The sequence below is a fragment of the Nasonia vitripennis genome, chromosome 1 (genome assembly GCF_009193385.2).
Source record: "Nasonia vitripennis strain AsymCx chromosome 1, Nvit_psr_1.1, whole genome shotgun sequence".
NCBI classification, from domain to species: domain Eukaryota; kingdom Metazoa; phylum Arthropoda; class Insecta; order Hymenoptera; family Pteromalidae; genus Nasonia; species Nasonia vitripennis.
In genome coordinates, this window is record NC_045757.1 from 8857240 (window position 1) to 8873799 (window position 16560).

Here is a 16560-nt window from a genome sequence, read left to right on the forward strand (position 1 = left end):
TTTTTAAATTTAGCGCCCTTTTAAAATCTTTCGTTTTCTTTTGTTTTATTTTTTAATGTTAGCTACAAAAATTAATTTAAATGATTTCAGTTTTTAAAAATTTGTTAGTAAAATTCATTAATAAAATTTAAAAATTGCTATGCTGGTAAAATAGAATAACATTTTAATTATAATGCTGTTTACAGAGTGAATCCTGTGCATCAAAATGAAGCTGAAAGGAACGCCAATGCTGCTCCCCTGCAAAATCAGCAGGCTGACGATGCACAAGATCAGAATGCCCATATAAAAGAATTTATAAAATATGTATAAAAATTCTGTTTCAGCTATCGTTACAAGAAACTGTATTGTGATATGATGCACTTTCAGACGGATAGTACTCGATTGCTGGGCGTAAGTAATGAAATATTATTCAATGTTAAAATGTGACTTATATTTAATATTGTTTATGTTCTAGAAATTCAAGACTGTGGAAGCTCAGTTACAAAGTTTGAAAGCAGAGAAAAGAAAATCCGAAGACATCTTGATCAGTGAGATGGAAAAGTTAAAGACTGAACTTCGTGTAATGGAAAAAATTATGTATAAAAAGAAGTAGTTAATTACAATGTAAAAGTGCACAAATGCTTAACATTCCTAAGAAAGTATGCACAGTGACCTGGCAATGCTACAGGATCAATATTAAAAATTTTACCCTTCATCGGCTTTTCAGGTCCAAGTGTCAGATCATGCAATTGTTAAAAGAAAATAATAATACTGATTGCAAATGATTCTACAGCTCTTAGTATTTGCAATAAGATACTTAACTACTTGTTTATCTCTCTTAGTTCAAAAGTTATTGGAAAAATTCCAAATCGTGTAAAACATGTTATCGTATTTCAGTTTTTGAGAATTTGAATGTCTGATATATTTTAAACAATAATCCGTCATAAAAATCCAGTGACTCACATTAATAAAAATTTGACACGTCTTATAAGTCGAAATAACATACGCAACGAACTTTCGGCCGCCATTTTGAAAGGGTTCCTTATCTCGGATCTTAACGAAATTTTTTTCTGGGTCGTATATTATCGATTAAAACAATAATCCGTCATAAAATTCCAGTGACTCATATTACAAAAAATTTGACACGTCTTATAAGCCGAAATGACGTACGCAACGGACTTTTGGCCGCCATTTTGAAAGGGTTCCTCACCCCGGATCTTAATGAAATTGGTTTTGAGGATGTCTGATATATATTGTTATGTCCGGGTCAATTCACACAAATAAGTACACACTATTTATAAAAGAACACAAACTCAGACTCTTTATTTAATACGTAGAATACGTCTGCTCTCAGCAGCTGTCACAATCAGTCTCTGACTAAACAACAACATCCGTGACGTCATTGATCTCGTTGCTAAGGGTAGCTATGCGCGATTCATGGTGTTCGAATCGCGCAACGTTCAGGCTCGGTCACAACATTGCCCTCTTCTTTTCAGATTGTCGTCCCGACAATTATAACCATCCATCCTTCAAGCGGGTTGATCCTCTTACAATCCAATGATGACTTACAGGAACTGACATCAACATCCTCTACCTTGACCCATCCTAGGTATCAAGTTACCGAGCGGTGCTTACAGACGTCATTCCAATCATCACTTAACAGAACTAAGACGGACCCATCTCTTGAAAACAATCCTCTTCTTATTCCAATGATGACTTACAGGATCCCATCAACGTCCTCTACCTTGACCCATACTAGGCGTCAAGTTACCGAGCGGCGTTTACAGATGCGGACTCCAATCATCACTTACAGGAATAAAAGACTAATCTCTTTCATGAATCCAAGCTTTAAACGGTTGAATTCAATCGAACACATTCAAATTTATCCTTCGGACATGAGTGGGGAGTTGGCATGCCATGGAACCTCTCCTCCAGTCCCTACTCCGGTATTCACCTTCACGCTCACGGGAAAAACCATGGTTCAAAAGAACCGTGAGCAGAGTAGTCTTCATAAATCGGTTTGATTCGGTCACATTCGGGTTAATGCGTCTCAATCGGGTGAAATGTCTTAATCAGGATCTTTCGTCGTTGTTGGTACGTGTCATTACAGGAACAGCCTCCTCCATCGAACGGCGTGGATGTGCATGATGTCATCATTCGTATCCGACCTCCTCTATCGAACGGCAAAGATGTGAGCGACGATATCAAAAAGCCAGACATCTCACTCAATAAACCTTTCGAACCGGATTTTGCTGGTCTGAAACGGAACGAATCCAACATCTGCAGTATCGCAACTTTCTTTGTCAAACTCATAGAATTTTGGAAATAATCTAAATCTGTCTTTTTGATCTTTGTAAGTGTATCTTCACGTCTATGTAGTATTAAAATAGTGTCATCAACAGCGGCATTCATCGATGACACATTCTGGTGTTTAACTGTGTTGTTAGATGGTAATTCTAATTCGTTCTTGACATGTATCAAATGTGTATCAACTAAATTCGATTCATCAAAAATTGACCCTTCAGTGATTATGTCTGTGTATGTCTGTGTTTGTGATGTTTGTGTTCAATTGACTTAGCTGTTTTAAATTGTAGTTGAAGATCCTTTTGCTTTTCAAGCAAATCGACACAGCCGTTTATGAGCAGCAAGCTTGAATGATATTGCCTTGCTAATTCTTCATTCTGTAGTTGCTCAGCTTGCAGATCAGTTCTTGAGATTATTTTTTCGACCAATTCTTGATCGTTCACTTCCGTCTCAAGCGGTTCTATTCTTGTCTCAGTTTCTTTCCTAAATTGATCTTCCTTCGCGATTTCCATGATAGCTTTCTCTCTGATACTACGTACAACAGGATGCGTTTCTTGTTCATCAATCCGTGAGGCAATCCATAACCAAAAATCCAATTCGGCGTTCATGGTGTTTGAATAAATTATCTCGGACGAGCCCCCAAAAATGTTATGTCCGGGTCAATTCACACAAATAAGTACACACTATTTATAAAAGAACACATAAACTCAGACTCTTTATTTAATACGTAGAATACGTCTGCTCTCAGCAGCTGTCACAATCAGTCTCTGACTAAACAACAACATCCGCGACGTCATTGATCTCGTTGCTAAGGGTAGCTATGCGCGATTCATGGTGTTCGAATCGCGCAACGTTCAGGCTCGGTCACAACAATATTTAAACAATAATAATCCGTCATAAAATTCCAGTGACTCGCATTAATAAAAATATGACACGTCATATAAGCCGAAATGACATAGGGGAGGGCGGGGCATGCCGTGTCAGGCGGGTTGGTTTGTCATGCCAATATTCTAAAAATTAACGATGTTATTTAAACAAACGCTCATGAAAATTCTTTAATAATACACCCACATTTCTCAAAACGCCTATATAACACTTACAATACTGAAACTTTATCAATTAAGTACTTCAAATAGTGCACTTTTGAGGTACGTGTTCTGTTTTTGGATGAAATGTTTTTCAAATAATATAACATTGATAACAAAATGACATTAAAGTGGGGCACGTGTGACACCCCTGGTGGGGCACGAGTGTCACACGACGACGGCGCTGAACGGCGGCCGCGCGAATCAGCTGATCAAACTTAACCTACAATTCGGAGTTCTTAGCTGCGATGGGTTGATTTGGTGCTCCGCATCTTAATTAGTTTTAAGATAGTTGTAATTATTTTTAAGCAAAAAATGGTAAGGGTTTACAAAAAAAAGTCCAATAGGTTAAGTTGGAACGAGGGGCAGATGGAATTAGCCGTCCAAAAAGTGCTAGAGGGTAGAAGTTGCAAGAGTGTTGCCAGTGATTTCGGAGTACCAAGAACTACTCTTTTAAAAAAGTGTAAACTACGAAACCATGATCATCCAATCAAAGGTAATTTTATAATTATTATTAGGTACTATCATAACGTCATGAAGATTATGAGTAAGGCAGGAAAATGCTTATTTTAGTTGTAGGTTTCAAGCGTGTTTTTGACGATGAGCAAGAGATTGCTTTAAAAAATGAAATTGAAAATATGGAGAAGTGCATGATGGGATTAACATCATATGATGTCAGAAAACTGGCGTTTGATTTTGCTGAAAAATTAAGAATTCCTCATAACTTTAACCGTACAGAAGGTATTAATCTTAACTTATAAACTATGATTTTTAAAAACTTTATCTATGAATATATTTTCTATCCTTGTTAATATTTTTGTAGGGCTTGCTGGCAAGGACTGGGTGCATAACTTTCTAAAACGCCATGACTTATCTTTTAGAAAATCTGAGCATACGTCAGCCGCCAGGGCTCATGGCTTTAATCAAGAAGCAGTAAAAGAATTTTACACGCTATTAAAAAAACTATTAGATGAACACAACTTTGCTCCTGAAAAAATCTTCAATGTGGATGAAACAAGTGTATCCGTAGTGCCAAAGTCATCACCCAAGGTAATTGCCCGAAGAGGACGTGGACAAGTCGGAGGCTTGACTGCAGCTGAGCGAGGTGAGACAGTGACAGCGGAAGTATGCATGTCAGCAGCAGGAATGTTTATGCCACTATTGCTAATCTTTCCTCGAGTGAAAGTCAATCAGGAGTTCTTGAATGATGCACCTCCTGGAGCATGGGCGGAGTTTCACAAGACTGGCTACATGCAAACGGAGATCTTTGCAAGATGGTTCAAGAAATTCATTGAATTTTCACACGCCAAACCAGAAGATCCTGTGCTTCTTCTTCTTGATGGGCATGCATCGCATGTAAAGAATTTGGAAGTTATAGAGATGGCAAAAGAACATGGTGTGAAAATATTATGTTTTCCTCCTCACTGCACGCACAAGATGCAGCCCCTGGATGTTGGGTTTATGGGTCCGTTGAGCATTACTTTTGGCAAAAAAGTCTCAGCATTGCAACGACAAGGAATGCAAATGACAATGAGAAATATTTTCTCTGTATTTGGCAAAGCATTTCTTGAAGCGGCTAAAATGGACACTGCAGTCAACTCGTTCAAGAGATGTGGCATTGTTCCTTTCAATCCAAACATCTTTAAGGAATCTGACTTTGTTACAGCTAAAAAAAATATCCATTTAACTCCAGAAGACAACCCTTCGGTTTCATCCACTCCAAGAAGTGCAGGTAAACGCAATAAATTTATTAAAGATGTTAATGATAAGATTTGGTATAAATTAATCTTATAAATTTAATATAAATTAATTTTATTATATAATTTTCAGAGTCCATTGCAACTATTGCTTCTTATTCCAGTACGATTCAAGACTTGATAATGCAAGCTAGTCCAAAGGTATCGCAACCTAGTCAAAAGGTATCTCAGCCTAGTCAATTAAATTCTAAGGAAAGTTCGACTTTTAACAAACATGACGAGCAAGAGAAAGCAGAAGAGGAAGTTCGGATTCCCTTATCTTATATTCTACAGGCAAGACCACTCTTTGATTTTTTGGTAAATATATTTGATATTTTCTTACACTACTTTATTTGGAAATAATTTAATTTTTGATGAAATAACTTTACATTTTTAGAGTCCAATCTTTCAGGCCAATTCAACCGATGTTCCACAAAAACATTCAGATGCTTCTATTAACAATGAAATACCTCATCAAACACGAGTCGACAACCAGCCTGGGAATTCTTTCAATGATACTGCTCTGAATGCACCTGATTTACTTTCATCGATTGAGGATGGAGGTACTTCGATAGAATTAAGAGTTACTTCTACACCTACAAGCTCATCTACGCCAACGGAAACTGCATCAGTTCAAAAGAAGAAAGGTAGAGTACGTGGTAAAGCAGCTATCATCACTGAAGACTCATAAAAGAAAATTTGTTGGCTGAAAAGATCAAAAATATTAAAAAAGAAAAACCTGACAAGAAAAGCAGTGCATCGAAACCCCAGATTATATCAAACGTTGCTTTAGATCCAAGTCAGCACATTCAGCCTGCCAAGCGCAAGCAACCTGCTTCCAATGCACAAAGAAAAAGGCGTAATGCACTTACAGAAATAAACAGTAAATTACAAATTCAATCAGTTCCTGATTTAGTGACAGCGCAAGATCAACCTTACCAAATATCTCAAAATGCTGTGGTTTCTTTAGAAGATGGCACACTCGTATTGCCTATGGATTTTACTGCAGATTATTGCAATATTGTACCTATTCCAAACGTACAACATTCAACTTTAATTGCTAATTTAACAGATCAAAGTGTACAAATTTGTTATATTTAAATTTTGTTAAATGTAAAAAAATTTTGAAAATTTAAATATGTTTGAGGTTTGAAATATTAAATATAAAATAAATTTGAATTTATTAACTAATAATTACGAAAACAAATTATTAAATACCCTTCATTTTTTAAATAAATGAAATATATAGGTATTTTGATTGACAAAAGTTGCGACGCGATAGCCAACCGTTTCATGTGACACTCATGCCCCATCAGTATGTCACTGCTGCCCCCTGGTGGGGCACGTAGAGCAGTTTTCGAGATTTTCATATTTGATTTTTCGTTAAGCAGTTAAACAATAAAATGATTTAAAAACTACCATATTTGATTCCTTACATACTTTTCTACATTCTGTATTTTTTTCAATGCCTCAGACTTTTTATATATTGCGTAATTATTATTGAAAGTTAGGGTGTCCGTGACGCCCCACCCTCCCCTACGCAACGGACTTTCGGCCGCCATTTTGAAAGGGTTCCTCACCCCCGGATCTTGACAAAATTTTTTCTGGGTCGTATATTATCGATTAAAACAATAATCCGTCAAAAAATTCCAGTGACTCATATTAAAAAAAAATATGACACGTCATATAAGCCGAAATGACATACGCAACGGACTTTTGGCCGCCATTTTGAAAGGGTTCCTCACCCCCGGATCTTGACGAAATTTATTAAGGGAGTGTAAATTAGTTATTAAAACAATAATTTGTCTTAAAAATCCAGTGACTTGCATTAATGAACATTTTATTCGACAATAAATCTGAAATGGCATGGACTAATGGTCTTGAAGTATTCCAACCCCTATTTATTGTTGATTTGAGGGTTGTTCCATAATTTTTTATGTTGCAATCATGTTTTCCAATGCTATTTTCACATTCAAGGCGTTTACAATTGAATTTGGAACGACTTCCGAATTACGAATTCGTTGCACATGCAACGGTGCAAACTTCAACTTCATCATTATATGCGCGCGATATTATAATTTTCCCTGTTGCACATACGAATTGCTTAAAGCACGAATAAACATAAAATTAAACATTCACACCATCGAATGCGTTTATAAAAATACGATGATGATCTCAAATAAAAAACCACGTCTATCTCACATAAATACAATCGCGTAAAAACTTCTCGAATATCGCCGATAAACATAACGTTTTATATTCCTAAAGAGAGCCAATTTCATGCAAGGAACGAATACCTCGAGAATCGTTGAAAGGCGATCGGATAGCCCACGTCCCATTATCGAGTTCCTATGCTCTCGACTCGAAGCGAGACGCACATACGCAGACTACGAGCGATATATATCCCGTTTTCACGATCATCGAGAAGAGAAACCGAACGTCTCGAGAGATCTAGAACGAGAGGAAGGAAGATACGCGCGTATGGGTATGTATGTATGTGCGGACGACCGGTAATTGGAATACGAGCAGTTAACTGTGTGCGTGTTCGTGAAAAGCGAATATAAAGGAAGGAGTGAGAGAGAGAGAGAGAGAGAGAGAGAGAGAGAGAGAGAGAGAGAGAGAGAGAGAGAGAGAGAGAGAGAGAGTCCAATTGCGTTCGAGCGGCGAAAAGGTATAACCACTGAATGACAGTTTTATCGACAAGTCGTCGCAGTGCGGTGGACTCGTCGCTTTTATACGGGCAATTATTACTCCTCTCTTTTTTCGCCGGACTGTCTGGACGACGGTTCCCATCTTTTTTTCGGGGGTTGATGGAGAGATTTTTATCGGTGGCTTCTTTTTTCGGGAAACTTTGTAAGTTTATTGTTGAGAGATGAGGGAGATGCTTGTTTGCGGGAGAGTCTCGATTGTAGTCATTGTTTTTATTATTGGTATAGTGTATATCAGTATCGAAGGTTTAATTGTTGCGGTGGCTTACTTTGTATTGCTGGCGAAACTAATTTCTCTTAATTCTACAAAGGAATTTAGCGCCTAACGAGCCTAAACAAACTCGCGTTACCGTCTACGACACTTAGCGAATGGCGCAGCAACACACAAGAACTTGCAATAAGCGCGCAACTGGGCTTCGGATAGCTTTGAGGGAACAGAGGCTTGGAAGCTTTTAAATGGAATAGCCGTTGGCTAATGGGCTATGTATGTATGCGTGGAATTCCAATTATTAAAAATTATGCAGGGGTTTTCAAGCTTTCATATTGTTGTTCAAATTACGAAGAAAATGCAGTGGCTTCAGAATAACAAAATTATAAAAGATGTCGAGAGGTAATATTCTGACGCGACTTCGACACGACAGTAATAACACGCTTCGCTCAAGGGCCCGTTGTAAGTACATTCAGGAAGCATCAGTAGCGTCTGCTCCCATTTCGCCCCTTAGCAGTGTATAGCAGGAATCGCTCTCAGCTTACAATTGATTGCGTAATGAGCCGGCGTTAATTGGCGCTAGTAGGATCTCGTCGCCGGATGCGCCTCGATATACCTGTATGTATACAGTATACTATACCTCTGCAACTGAACTCTATATCACGGTATACCTATATCGCGCAGCTGGAAACTTGTCACCGAGTTCGCCTCGCCGAGCGGATGTCAGCTCTGCGCGTCCGGGGGAGGAAACGTGAAAAAATTTCTCCCTGGCAGGGATTTAGAATCGCTTTCTAGAGATGTCGTTCAAAAAAGACGAGCTTCCTTTGTTTTAAAATTTGTTATCTATGAGAGAGGAACGGAATTTTTCATCATTTTCAAAACCTCTTTTTGTTGTACACCCCGACTCGCGTGACACCGTCCAGGGTTTCCAAATTCCCGCAATCCTCATTCCTCGAATTTCTAGACGGCGCCCCGCCAGCAGCCAAATACCTGCGCAATTTAACACTGCAATTGTTGCATTACGGCCACGTACCAGCTTCACGCCAAACTGAGTATTGTGTTCCCCGGACCCTTAGAAAGTAATCGGATTAATTACGAGCCAGACTCCCCCAGCGCTGTTCTGTTGGTCGAACTCGAATATGCAATCCTTATAATTTCTTGTGCTTTTGGTAGTTACGCGTTTCCAATATCGAAGATATTGGAAAACACTAATAGCACAATCCGAAATCTGACCTCTCATTACAGTTGAAAAGCGGGAAAAAATCGAGAGCAATACTGATACTCTTGTAATAATTTCGACGCAGAGAATTCCCTCCGCAATTTTAACAGCAATTAGTAGAGCGAGTGTATTTAAGAGATAGAGCGCGAGCAATTTAGCCGCCGCCAGCCAGCGTCGTAGCATTCCTCGGCGCGGCTTACGCGCGGAATACGGGAAATAAAGGGGACAAGAGGCTGGAAAATGAGAGGAAGCTGAAATCACTGCGTCCGTTTTCTTCTCTTCGTTTTTCTTGCCCCACTGCGTTTTCTCTCCGGCATTTGAATCGCTAATTTTTTTTATCGTTAAAAAAATGAGCTTTTTGCATAGTATGATGCATGAGAGAGTATACGGAAAAAATTTTTTTGCGAATGATATTCTTGCGTATATAAAAGAGGCGTTGTTTAGAAAGGGGAGGTAGGAATCTGAAATTGTAATTGCGCACACTCGACGGACCGAATGCATTACTCTCGGACGTAGATGCGACGGATACCCGACATCCATTTGCTCTCGCACACTCGCATACGTTGCTTTAGTTTTATGTTAAACCGTAAAAGTAAGTACCTGCACACACGAGAATCTTGTCGAGTCGAATCTAAGTTTAATCTCAGAGGAGAGACTGATGGGATGCATCGCGTGCTACATGTCAGGGAAAGTCTGGTTACTTTTAGTTCTTTGAAGATACACATATATACACCAAAAACGAAGCATGTACACACTTATTGGCTTTTTCTCTGTGCTATTTTTTAAACTTAAAATTCAAGACGTTCATATTATGCATTCCAAGGAATCAAACACTCGAATGATCATGTATTTATCCATGAGATATTTAATAAAACTCAATAATTCGTTTTCAGTGTAGGAAGCCAACCGCTACTCGCCATGAAGTTTGACACCGATGAACTGTCGAATGGGTACGTTAATTCTCTGAAAAAAAAATCAGTAGAACGTCAAAGGTTTTTTGACGATACTTAATTCGATATCGATAATTCGTCAAACATAATATAATTAAGCATAATACATAAAATTTATTCAAACAACTAAAAGATATAACAATTAACACTCAAACTCATATAGCATAAGAGGCCCAAGCAGTAGGACCAACAAAGCAGTTTTGGCGTAGCTAACAAACTATTTTGTTTTATGTAAATTTAACAATAAATTAATAAAATTAATAAATACGGGAAAAAATCCCTTTGACGATCTCTCATAATACTATATATCTACTTCTATAGAGTAAGTATTTTAGTTTGCAGGTTCATCGATGAAAAACTTCATGCGTGAAGCATTCAAATTCTCTATTTTTCCCAGCTTAGTATCTGTCTATCCTCAATTCAGATTAAACTTTATCACCTTATAATCTTATGATGTCTGATATACCTAAAAATTAATTTTTCTTTGTACACAGCAAATCACCACTTTCTCGTGCATACCAACTCGAACGATTTCAATTGAAAATTATTCAAACAAATAATGAATGGCTAAACTAACAGCAATAACGTTGATAATTCTCACAGGCACCAGCAGTTCGCTACACGGTACAGCCAACGACGACGGCGACGTCTTGTCTGAGCTCCCGTCGTGCCCTAACGAACAACGAGACTCGAATAACAGCGACGGCCACGCCGACCCAGAGCCCGACAGCCATGCCGGCACAGCTGAACATCGAGCGGAGCCCCGGAGGCCATAACAGCGACCGTCAACGCAAACACGTCCAGTTTCCCGACGACGCTCCCGCGGTGATCACCGACAAAACGGGTATGTTATGATTTTACATCCTTGTATCGTCCTTATAATATGCTATGCAACAGAGTTGATATGATATGTCAGGAGTAGAGTCAGAGACTATTTCTGCGTATGTGCCTGCAGACGAGGGACTGGATGACCAGATCGCGTGCGGGGTAACTTCAATTATACAGACGTTATACTTTAAGTAGATGCTTCTTAGAGGCTGCTGTTATAGCTGTTATTGAGAGGGCGGTTCTGTTGGAGCTTTTTTAGATGCTTAAATAGTACCGTAGTTTCAGCACACGACATAGATTAAACATAATTCAATTCAGTATACACAATGAGGATTTCCATTTAATTACTACGATCATAAATTTATACAGCGATGAACCGACTCACTCGAACTGCATTTTAATTAGAAATTAATGTACTTAAATCGCATGGAGAATAAGCCTCTTAGAGTTCTGCCATACGAATACCACTGACATACACCAATCTCTTAACACATACACATCAAAATTCATCGCAATGCTCTGACGCCATCTCTCGAAGTAATATAAAATTCCCTCTTTCCCATAAAGAAGTCCTAAAAACTGCCTTAAACTCTGGCAAATTCGATCGGCAACTCCGAAAGTACAACACAACGATAGCACTGCAGTCACACGACAAACTCGATCCTCCGACAAAGACCACGAGTGTGTGAGCTTGACTATGCACGACGCGAACCCCCCCCCCCCCCCCCCCGGTGCATTAAGACACTAGCTCTGTGCGTGTAATGGATGTCCGGGTTTACGTGTTACAGATGAAGCGCTCGCTACTCAGCTGAAGCCGGACGAGCTGCACGACTTGGAGCAACGCAACGGTAATGGTAGTCTCTGGACGGAAGAGACGAAGGAACACAGAAACGGACGGCTTTAGGCCTACGAGTGATCATGGACTTTGGATTTTGATTAAAGCTTGTTGCCAACCTCTGACGAGGCATTGGTTTCGATTGATTGTTGGATGGAAAGTGTGTGGTAAGCAGTGATGAAATGGTGATTTTTAGAATAGAAAACAATAAGCTAAGATTTTATGGCGAATTGTATTATAATATAGCAAAAACTTCATTTGTTAACTTTTGTAACATTAGCGGTACGATTGTAAGTCGATAGAAATAGTCAAGCCGTTATATTGATTGATTCACCTCTCATCGATCTACGAATAGTGCTTTTAAGGCTTCTATTTTCCTAACACTGGAAAGTGATAATTACGTGTAAAGCTTTCGCTGTGACGATGATGTAAAACGTTCATTGTGTATTATGTGAAGTCGTTAAGGCAGCTCGATTATATTTACGATCGACAATGGGCTGACGGTAGCAAGCGTCGTTTCACTGCGGCGTGGAAATTTATATCGCATTGATTACGTAAGTAGAACTTAAGGTAATTCCGCTTGAAAGTGTAATTCTATCTCACCGTTGTTGATATAGAGAAAAGTTATTAGCTATAATGAAAAACTGTTGATTATTTTTATCGTAAAGGTGTCTCTAATTGCTTGATTACTATGAAAGATGATAAAAATAAAAAAGGTGCACTGAAAATATAGCGATTTTCAGCGATGTAAAAAATATTGATACTCGAGTAAAAAGTGTGTATATAAAGCAAGGCGTTAAACCTTTGATCATTGGAAAAGTCGGAAATTTTATATTGCTCGTTTGATTTTGGGACATAAACAACATACAAGCATGCAATGTAGTATTTTTAATGACGACAACAATATCAGTAATACGACGGACGGTTATGAAGAATCTCATACGATATAATAGTATTATTAAATCAGCAACGTACTTAAATAAATAATTCGATCAAGCCAAAATGCACGGCTAAGAATACATCTAACAGATTTTGTATGAGTCGGTTATAGTTTATAAAACGTGTATAATAAGGAAGGTTTACAGAAAAATGTTCCTTCAGTGAGCCGCATGCAATTTTCATAATTAAAGTCCAGAATCTTTGTCCGATTACACGTAAGAAATATTTTCAATCGCCAAAAATCTTAATTGACAAAAAAGTGAATATATTTTTCTAATTTTACAAATCGTCTCCATTCACGTAATATATCAATCTTTCGATTAAAAGTCTTGCTTTGTATCCTTTTTAAATAATAAAAGATTATACAAACCAATTCCATATCCGCAATTTTATGATCTACGTTCAATAGTTATGAAAGGACCAAATTATCATGTTTCTTGATTGTATTACGGACTTCATATATTTAAAAAATTTACCTAATGCGATTCACTGCCCTGCAGAAATCGATCCATAAGCAGGTTCTAATAAAAACGCCATAAGCAATTATTATGTGACTTACCTCCCAGCAGAGGTCGCAACTCTAGCGCCTCCTAGAATGCGCTCGACTTATTCTTCTCGCCGAGATATTCCTGCGATCATCCGCGGCAGATGTGAGAGTTCGGAAAAAATCCTCCCGTAGAGCGCGTCACAGCATCGCTGTCAGACTTGGCCAGCCCCGCGCATCGAAGCCTGGCAGAGACTTGCGGTTCTGCCGATAAGTAGTATACCGACAGGTACACCAACCCGAGCATCTTTATCTCGCGCGCGCACACACACACACACACACTCGCTCGCGACGATGCGACACGGCGCCCTGGTGCCGTCGCATCTGAACCTAAAAGCCCGTAAAATCATCGCGCCCTCTTCTGCATTTTTCGCGCTTCATTTCTCGCCGCGCGGAACCTTCGCACTCGGTCGGATAAAGCGGCCTTTATCAGCCGTCAACCGTATATGCTTGTTCTCTCTTTCACACTGCCCCCCCCCCCCTTTCACTCATTTCAAATACTCGCGTTCGTTGTCGCGTTTGAAGCTATTGACCTACCTCAAGAGGGGGAGGACGAGCCCCAGGTCCCCTCATCTCCCTCGGCGCGGCCTCTCGCTCCCTGTAGACGATGCCGTCATCCATCTTTCTCTTTCCAATGGCGAGCTTCTCACTGACGGGGATCTTACTGGCGGCCCTCTCGCCGCTTGTCGCCTGGCTGGTTGGACTTTCTCGGTACGGCGGCGCTTTTCTGCCCTCCGCTGTAGACTGCAGGTTGGCTTCGAGTAATCTGGCGGTCCTCCCGCCAAGACTCGGAAACTGATAGCTGGCACTACACACTACACTGCACTTCACTCACTGCGCTATAATATTAGCGCTACCCACTGCACTGCACCTCACCTCTCACTCACCGCACTGACTGACTAACTAACAAACACTCGCGACCGGGACGCGAAAATCCTCGAAGTCTGACATCAACGGAGGACGAGTAAAAACTGGCAATTTTTCCAGCGGTTTCCGATCGCCGCCGCTTTTCGCGCCGGCGACGCTCACGCCGGGCCAGCTTCGCTCGGCTGCTCTGATTGGTCCACGAATCTCGCGAGCTGCCGGGCCTCGCGTCCTCGCGCGCTGATTGGCTGAGCTCACCCCTCGCGAGCGACCGCCACTCGAGCCAATTCCGCGAACTCGCCGACCGTTGCAGCTCCCTCCCGATTTCTCGGAACTGAGAAAACAGCCGAGCACTGACGCGAGGCAACTTTTCTCGGATTTTGCGAGCTGCGACGCCATTACGTATATTATAACCATGCCATAATTTTAACACTATTTTTGCGTCTCTCTGTGAACGTTTCATGTTTTACAGGTCAGAAATGGGAGGTAAGTACAGCGATTTGCTAAATATCATGAGGAGAAGCAGAGCTCATAGCAGTTCGTACGTACCCTCTGATACGAATTTCTCGGGGATGAGAAACGAGCCTCGGAGAAATGAACGAGTAGATACAGGCTTGAGAAAGGCAAAAAAAGCCTGTGTATAGCTGGAAGAATCGTCCTTAAGCTTTCGTCGCGATAACGAAAAGGATCGCGAGTCATAATAGCGTTGTACGTCGTAACAAAAGTAATCTGATTTTTCGAACGATGTAATGCTTGTTTTAAAAATATCTACGCGACCATCTAACGGGATTACATACAAAAGGGCTCTTGGAAATTACCGTAAAAATTTTCTACGATATTAGATCCAACTTCTGCGAATTACGTATACTACAGACAACACAGTATACTCCCCGCATAACACTGCACTATTCACGTCGTTACAACGTGGCGGCATTTGCAAAGCCAACCCGACTCTAAGCTCCATAACTCGGTATTAAGCCTGCTCAGTAACGATTTCTGCAGATTTACTCTCTGAATACCAAGGTTCACGTTACCTCGCGATTATTTCCAATCGAAAATTCCACTCAACGCAGGGCAACTCCCAACCATGATATACGCGAAATATTGCACTCGCCGTATATGGTGGAACTCAAGGGGGAATGCTGCGCTGTTTCTCTCGCCGATATAAAGAATTCCGAACGCATCTGCAGTTGCCAGGGCCGATACGAGTCTAGGAGCGCTTACGTACACGAGTGCACTGAGAGACTTTCGGTGCAGCTGATTCGCTGCAACAGCGGCGACGGAAGCGCCGTACGTTTGGCGCAGCCCGTGTCCCGAAAATGAACTAATCCTACTCATATTGCACGCGCTCTCTCTACTCCGACGGATCGGAGTAGTGGCTACTCCGATTGTCGGAGTGAATTCGGGGCTCTACATCTCACGCTTTAGCGCGCGTTAGTCGCTGAAGCGCGGCGCATGTTTATTATTTAATTGCTGTAAGAAACAAATGATAAATTTATAATTACTCTTTATAAGAATTTATATTATTTTATTCTTTAAAAAAATATTGCAATTTTGAAAATTCTTTTATTTCACACCCGATCAAAATGGCCACTTTTTGTGCCTGAAAATCGAGGGAAAAGTAGCATATTTTTTTGTAAACCTATTTGCGGGGCAAAAGTAAAATCAGCGGGACAAAAGTAAAATCAGTGGGACAAAAGTAATTTATTTTTTCAATGAATGAAACAGACATATAAAGAAACACGTCAACTTCGATTTACAGAGACAAATAATACATATTCATGCAAACTCATTCATTATATATTAATGAAAAATATTTTTTTTATATTAGATGATTATAATTTATGTTAATATTACAAATAATTGACAACGGTAAATGTTTAACAACTAAATGAAAAGTTATTAAGTCAATATTTTTTACTGTAATGAAATATTTATTATGTACAAGAAACGGTTTCTATAATTACAATATGTACCGTGGAATAATGCAGTGATTCTGATTCTTTTTCAAGGCAACGACAGGTGGCATGCTTGGTATGTTATCGCAGTTGTATGCAGTAATATGCATTAAACAGCGCAACAACAATACAAAAACACAGTACAAAATCCAATTGTGAACGTGCTCGGAAAGCCAGCAGCGTCAGGCAAATTGGCGCGGAGTAGAGAGTAACGGTTGTTCCGATTCTTCAGACAGCTGTTGTACCGACGGGGTGGCGCTGCTGGAATACCGACTCGGCGCACGGGCTACGCCGATCGGAGTAGCTGCTACTCCGATTGCAAGAGTAGCACCTACTACCGCGTTTTGAGGCACTACTACACTTTAAGGAGTAGCAGCTACACCGAAAGTCTCTCAGTGTGGGG

General features: G+C 40.0%; 2 protein-coding genes across 6 annotated transcripts in view; both read left to right on the top strand.

Moving 5' to 3' along the window:
* Positions 1 to 13164, top strand: part of LOC100680166 — a 56375-nt gene extending 43211 nt beyond the window's left edge. Inside the window, exons 7-9 of one of the 5 annotated variants that reach the window (XM_016990407.2) lie at positions 10793 to 11033; positions 11106 to 11176; positions 11806 to 12506. In XM_016990407.2, the coding sequence (XP_016845896.1) occupies positions 10793 to 11033; positions 11106 to 11176; positions 11806 to 11829 (336 nt within the window). In that variant the 3' untranslated portion in view covers positions 11830 to 12506. Of the gene's footprint in view, positions 1 to 10792; positions 11034 to 11105; positions 11177 to 11805 lie in introns of all 5 variants that reach the window. The other 4 variants (XM_031926347.2, XM_016990408.3, XM_016990409.3 and 1 more) reach the window with 4 other exon arrangements.
* LOC107982227 lies at positions 788 to 6287 on the top strand. The gene is made up of 5 exons (XM_016990404.3): positions 788 to 3864; positions 3942 to 4109; positions 4192 to 5100; positions 5199 to 5422; positions 5502 to 6287. The coding sequence occupies exons 1-5, from the start codon at positions 3684 to 3686 to the stop codon at positions 5793 to 5795; spliced, it is 1776 nt and encodes a 591-aa protein (XP_016845893.1). The 5' UTR covers positions 788 to 3683; the 3' UTR covers positions 5796 to 6287.
* Positions 13165 to 16560: the final 3396 nt, after the last annotated feature.

Excerpts from the sequence above, each read along its gene's own strand:
- LOC107982227 (XM_016990404.3), top strand. The coding sequence starts at position 3,684 with ATGGTAAGGGTTTACAAAAAAAAGTCCAATAGGTTAAGTTGGAACGAG. Across the intron at positions 4,110-4,191 it reads TAACTTTAACCGTACAGAAG|GGCTTGCTGGCAAGGACTGG; the intron begins GTATTAATCTTA and ends ATATTTTTGTAG. Across the intron at positions 5,423-5,501 it reads GACCACTCTTTGATTTTTTG|AGTCCAATCTTTCAGGCCAA; the intron begins GTAAATATATTT and ends TTACATTTTTAG.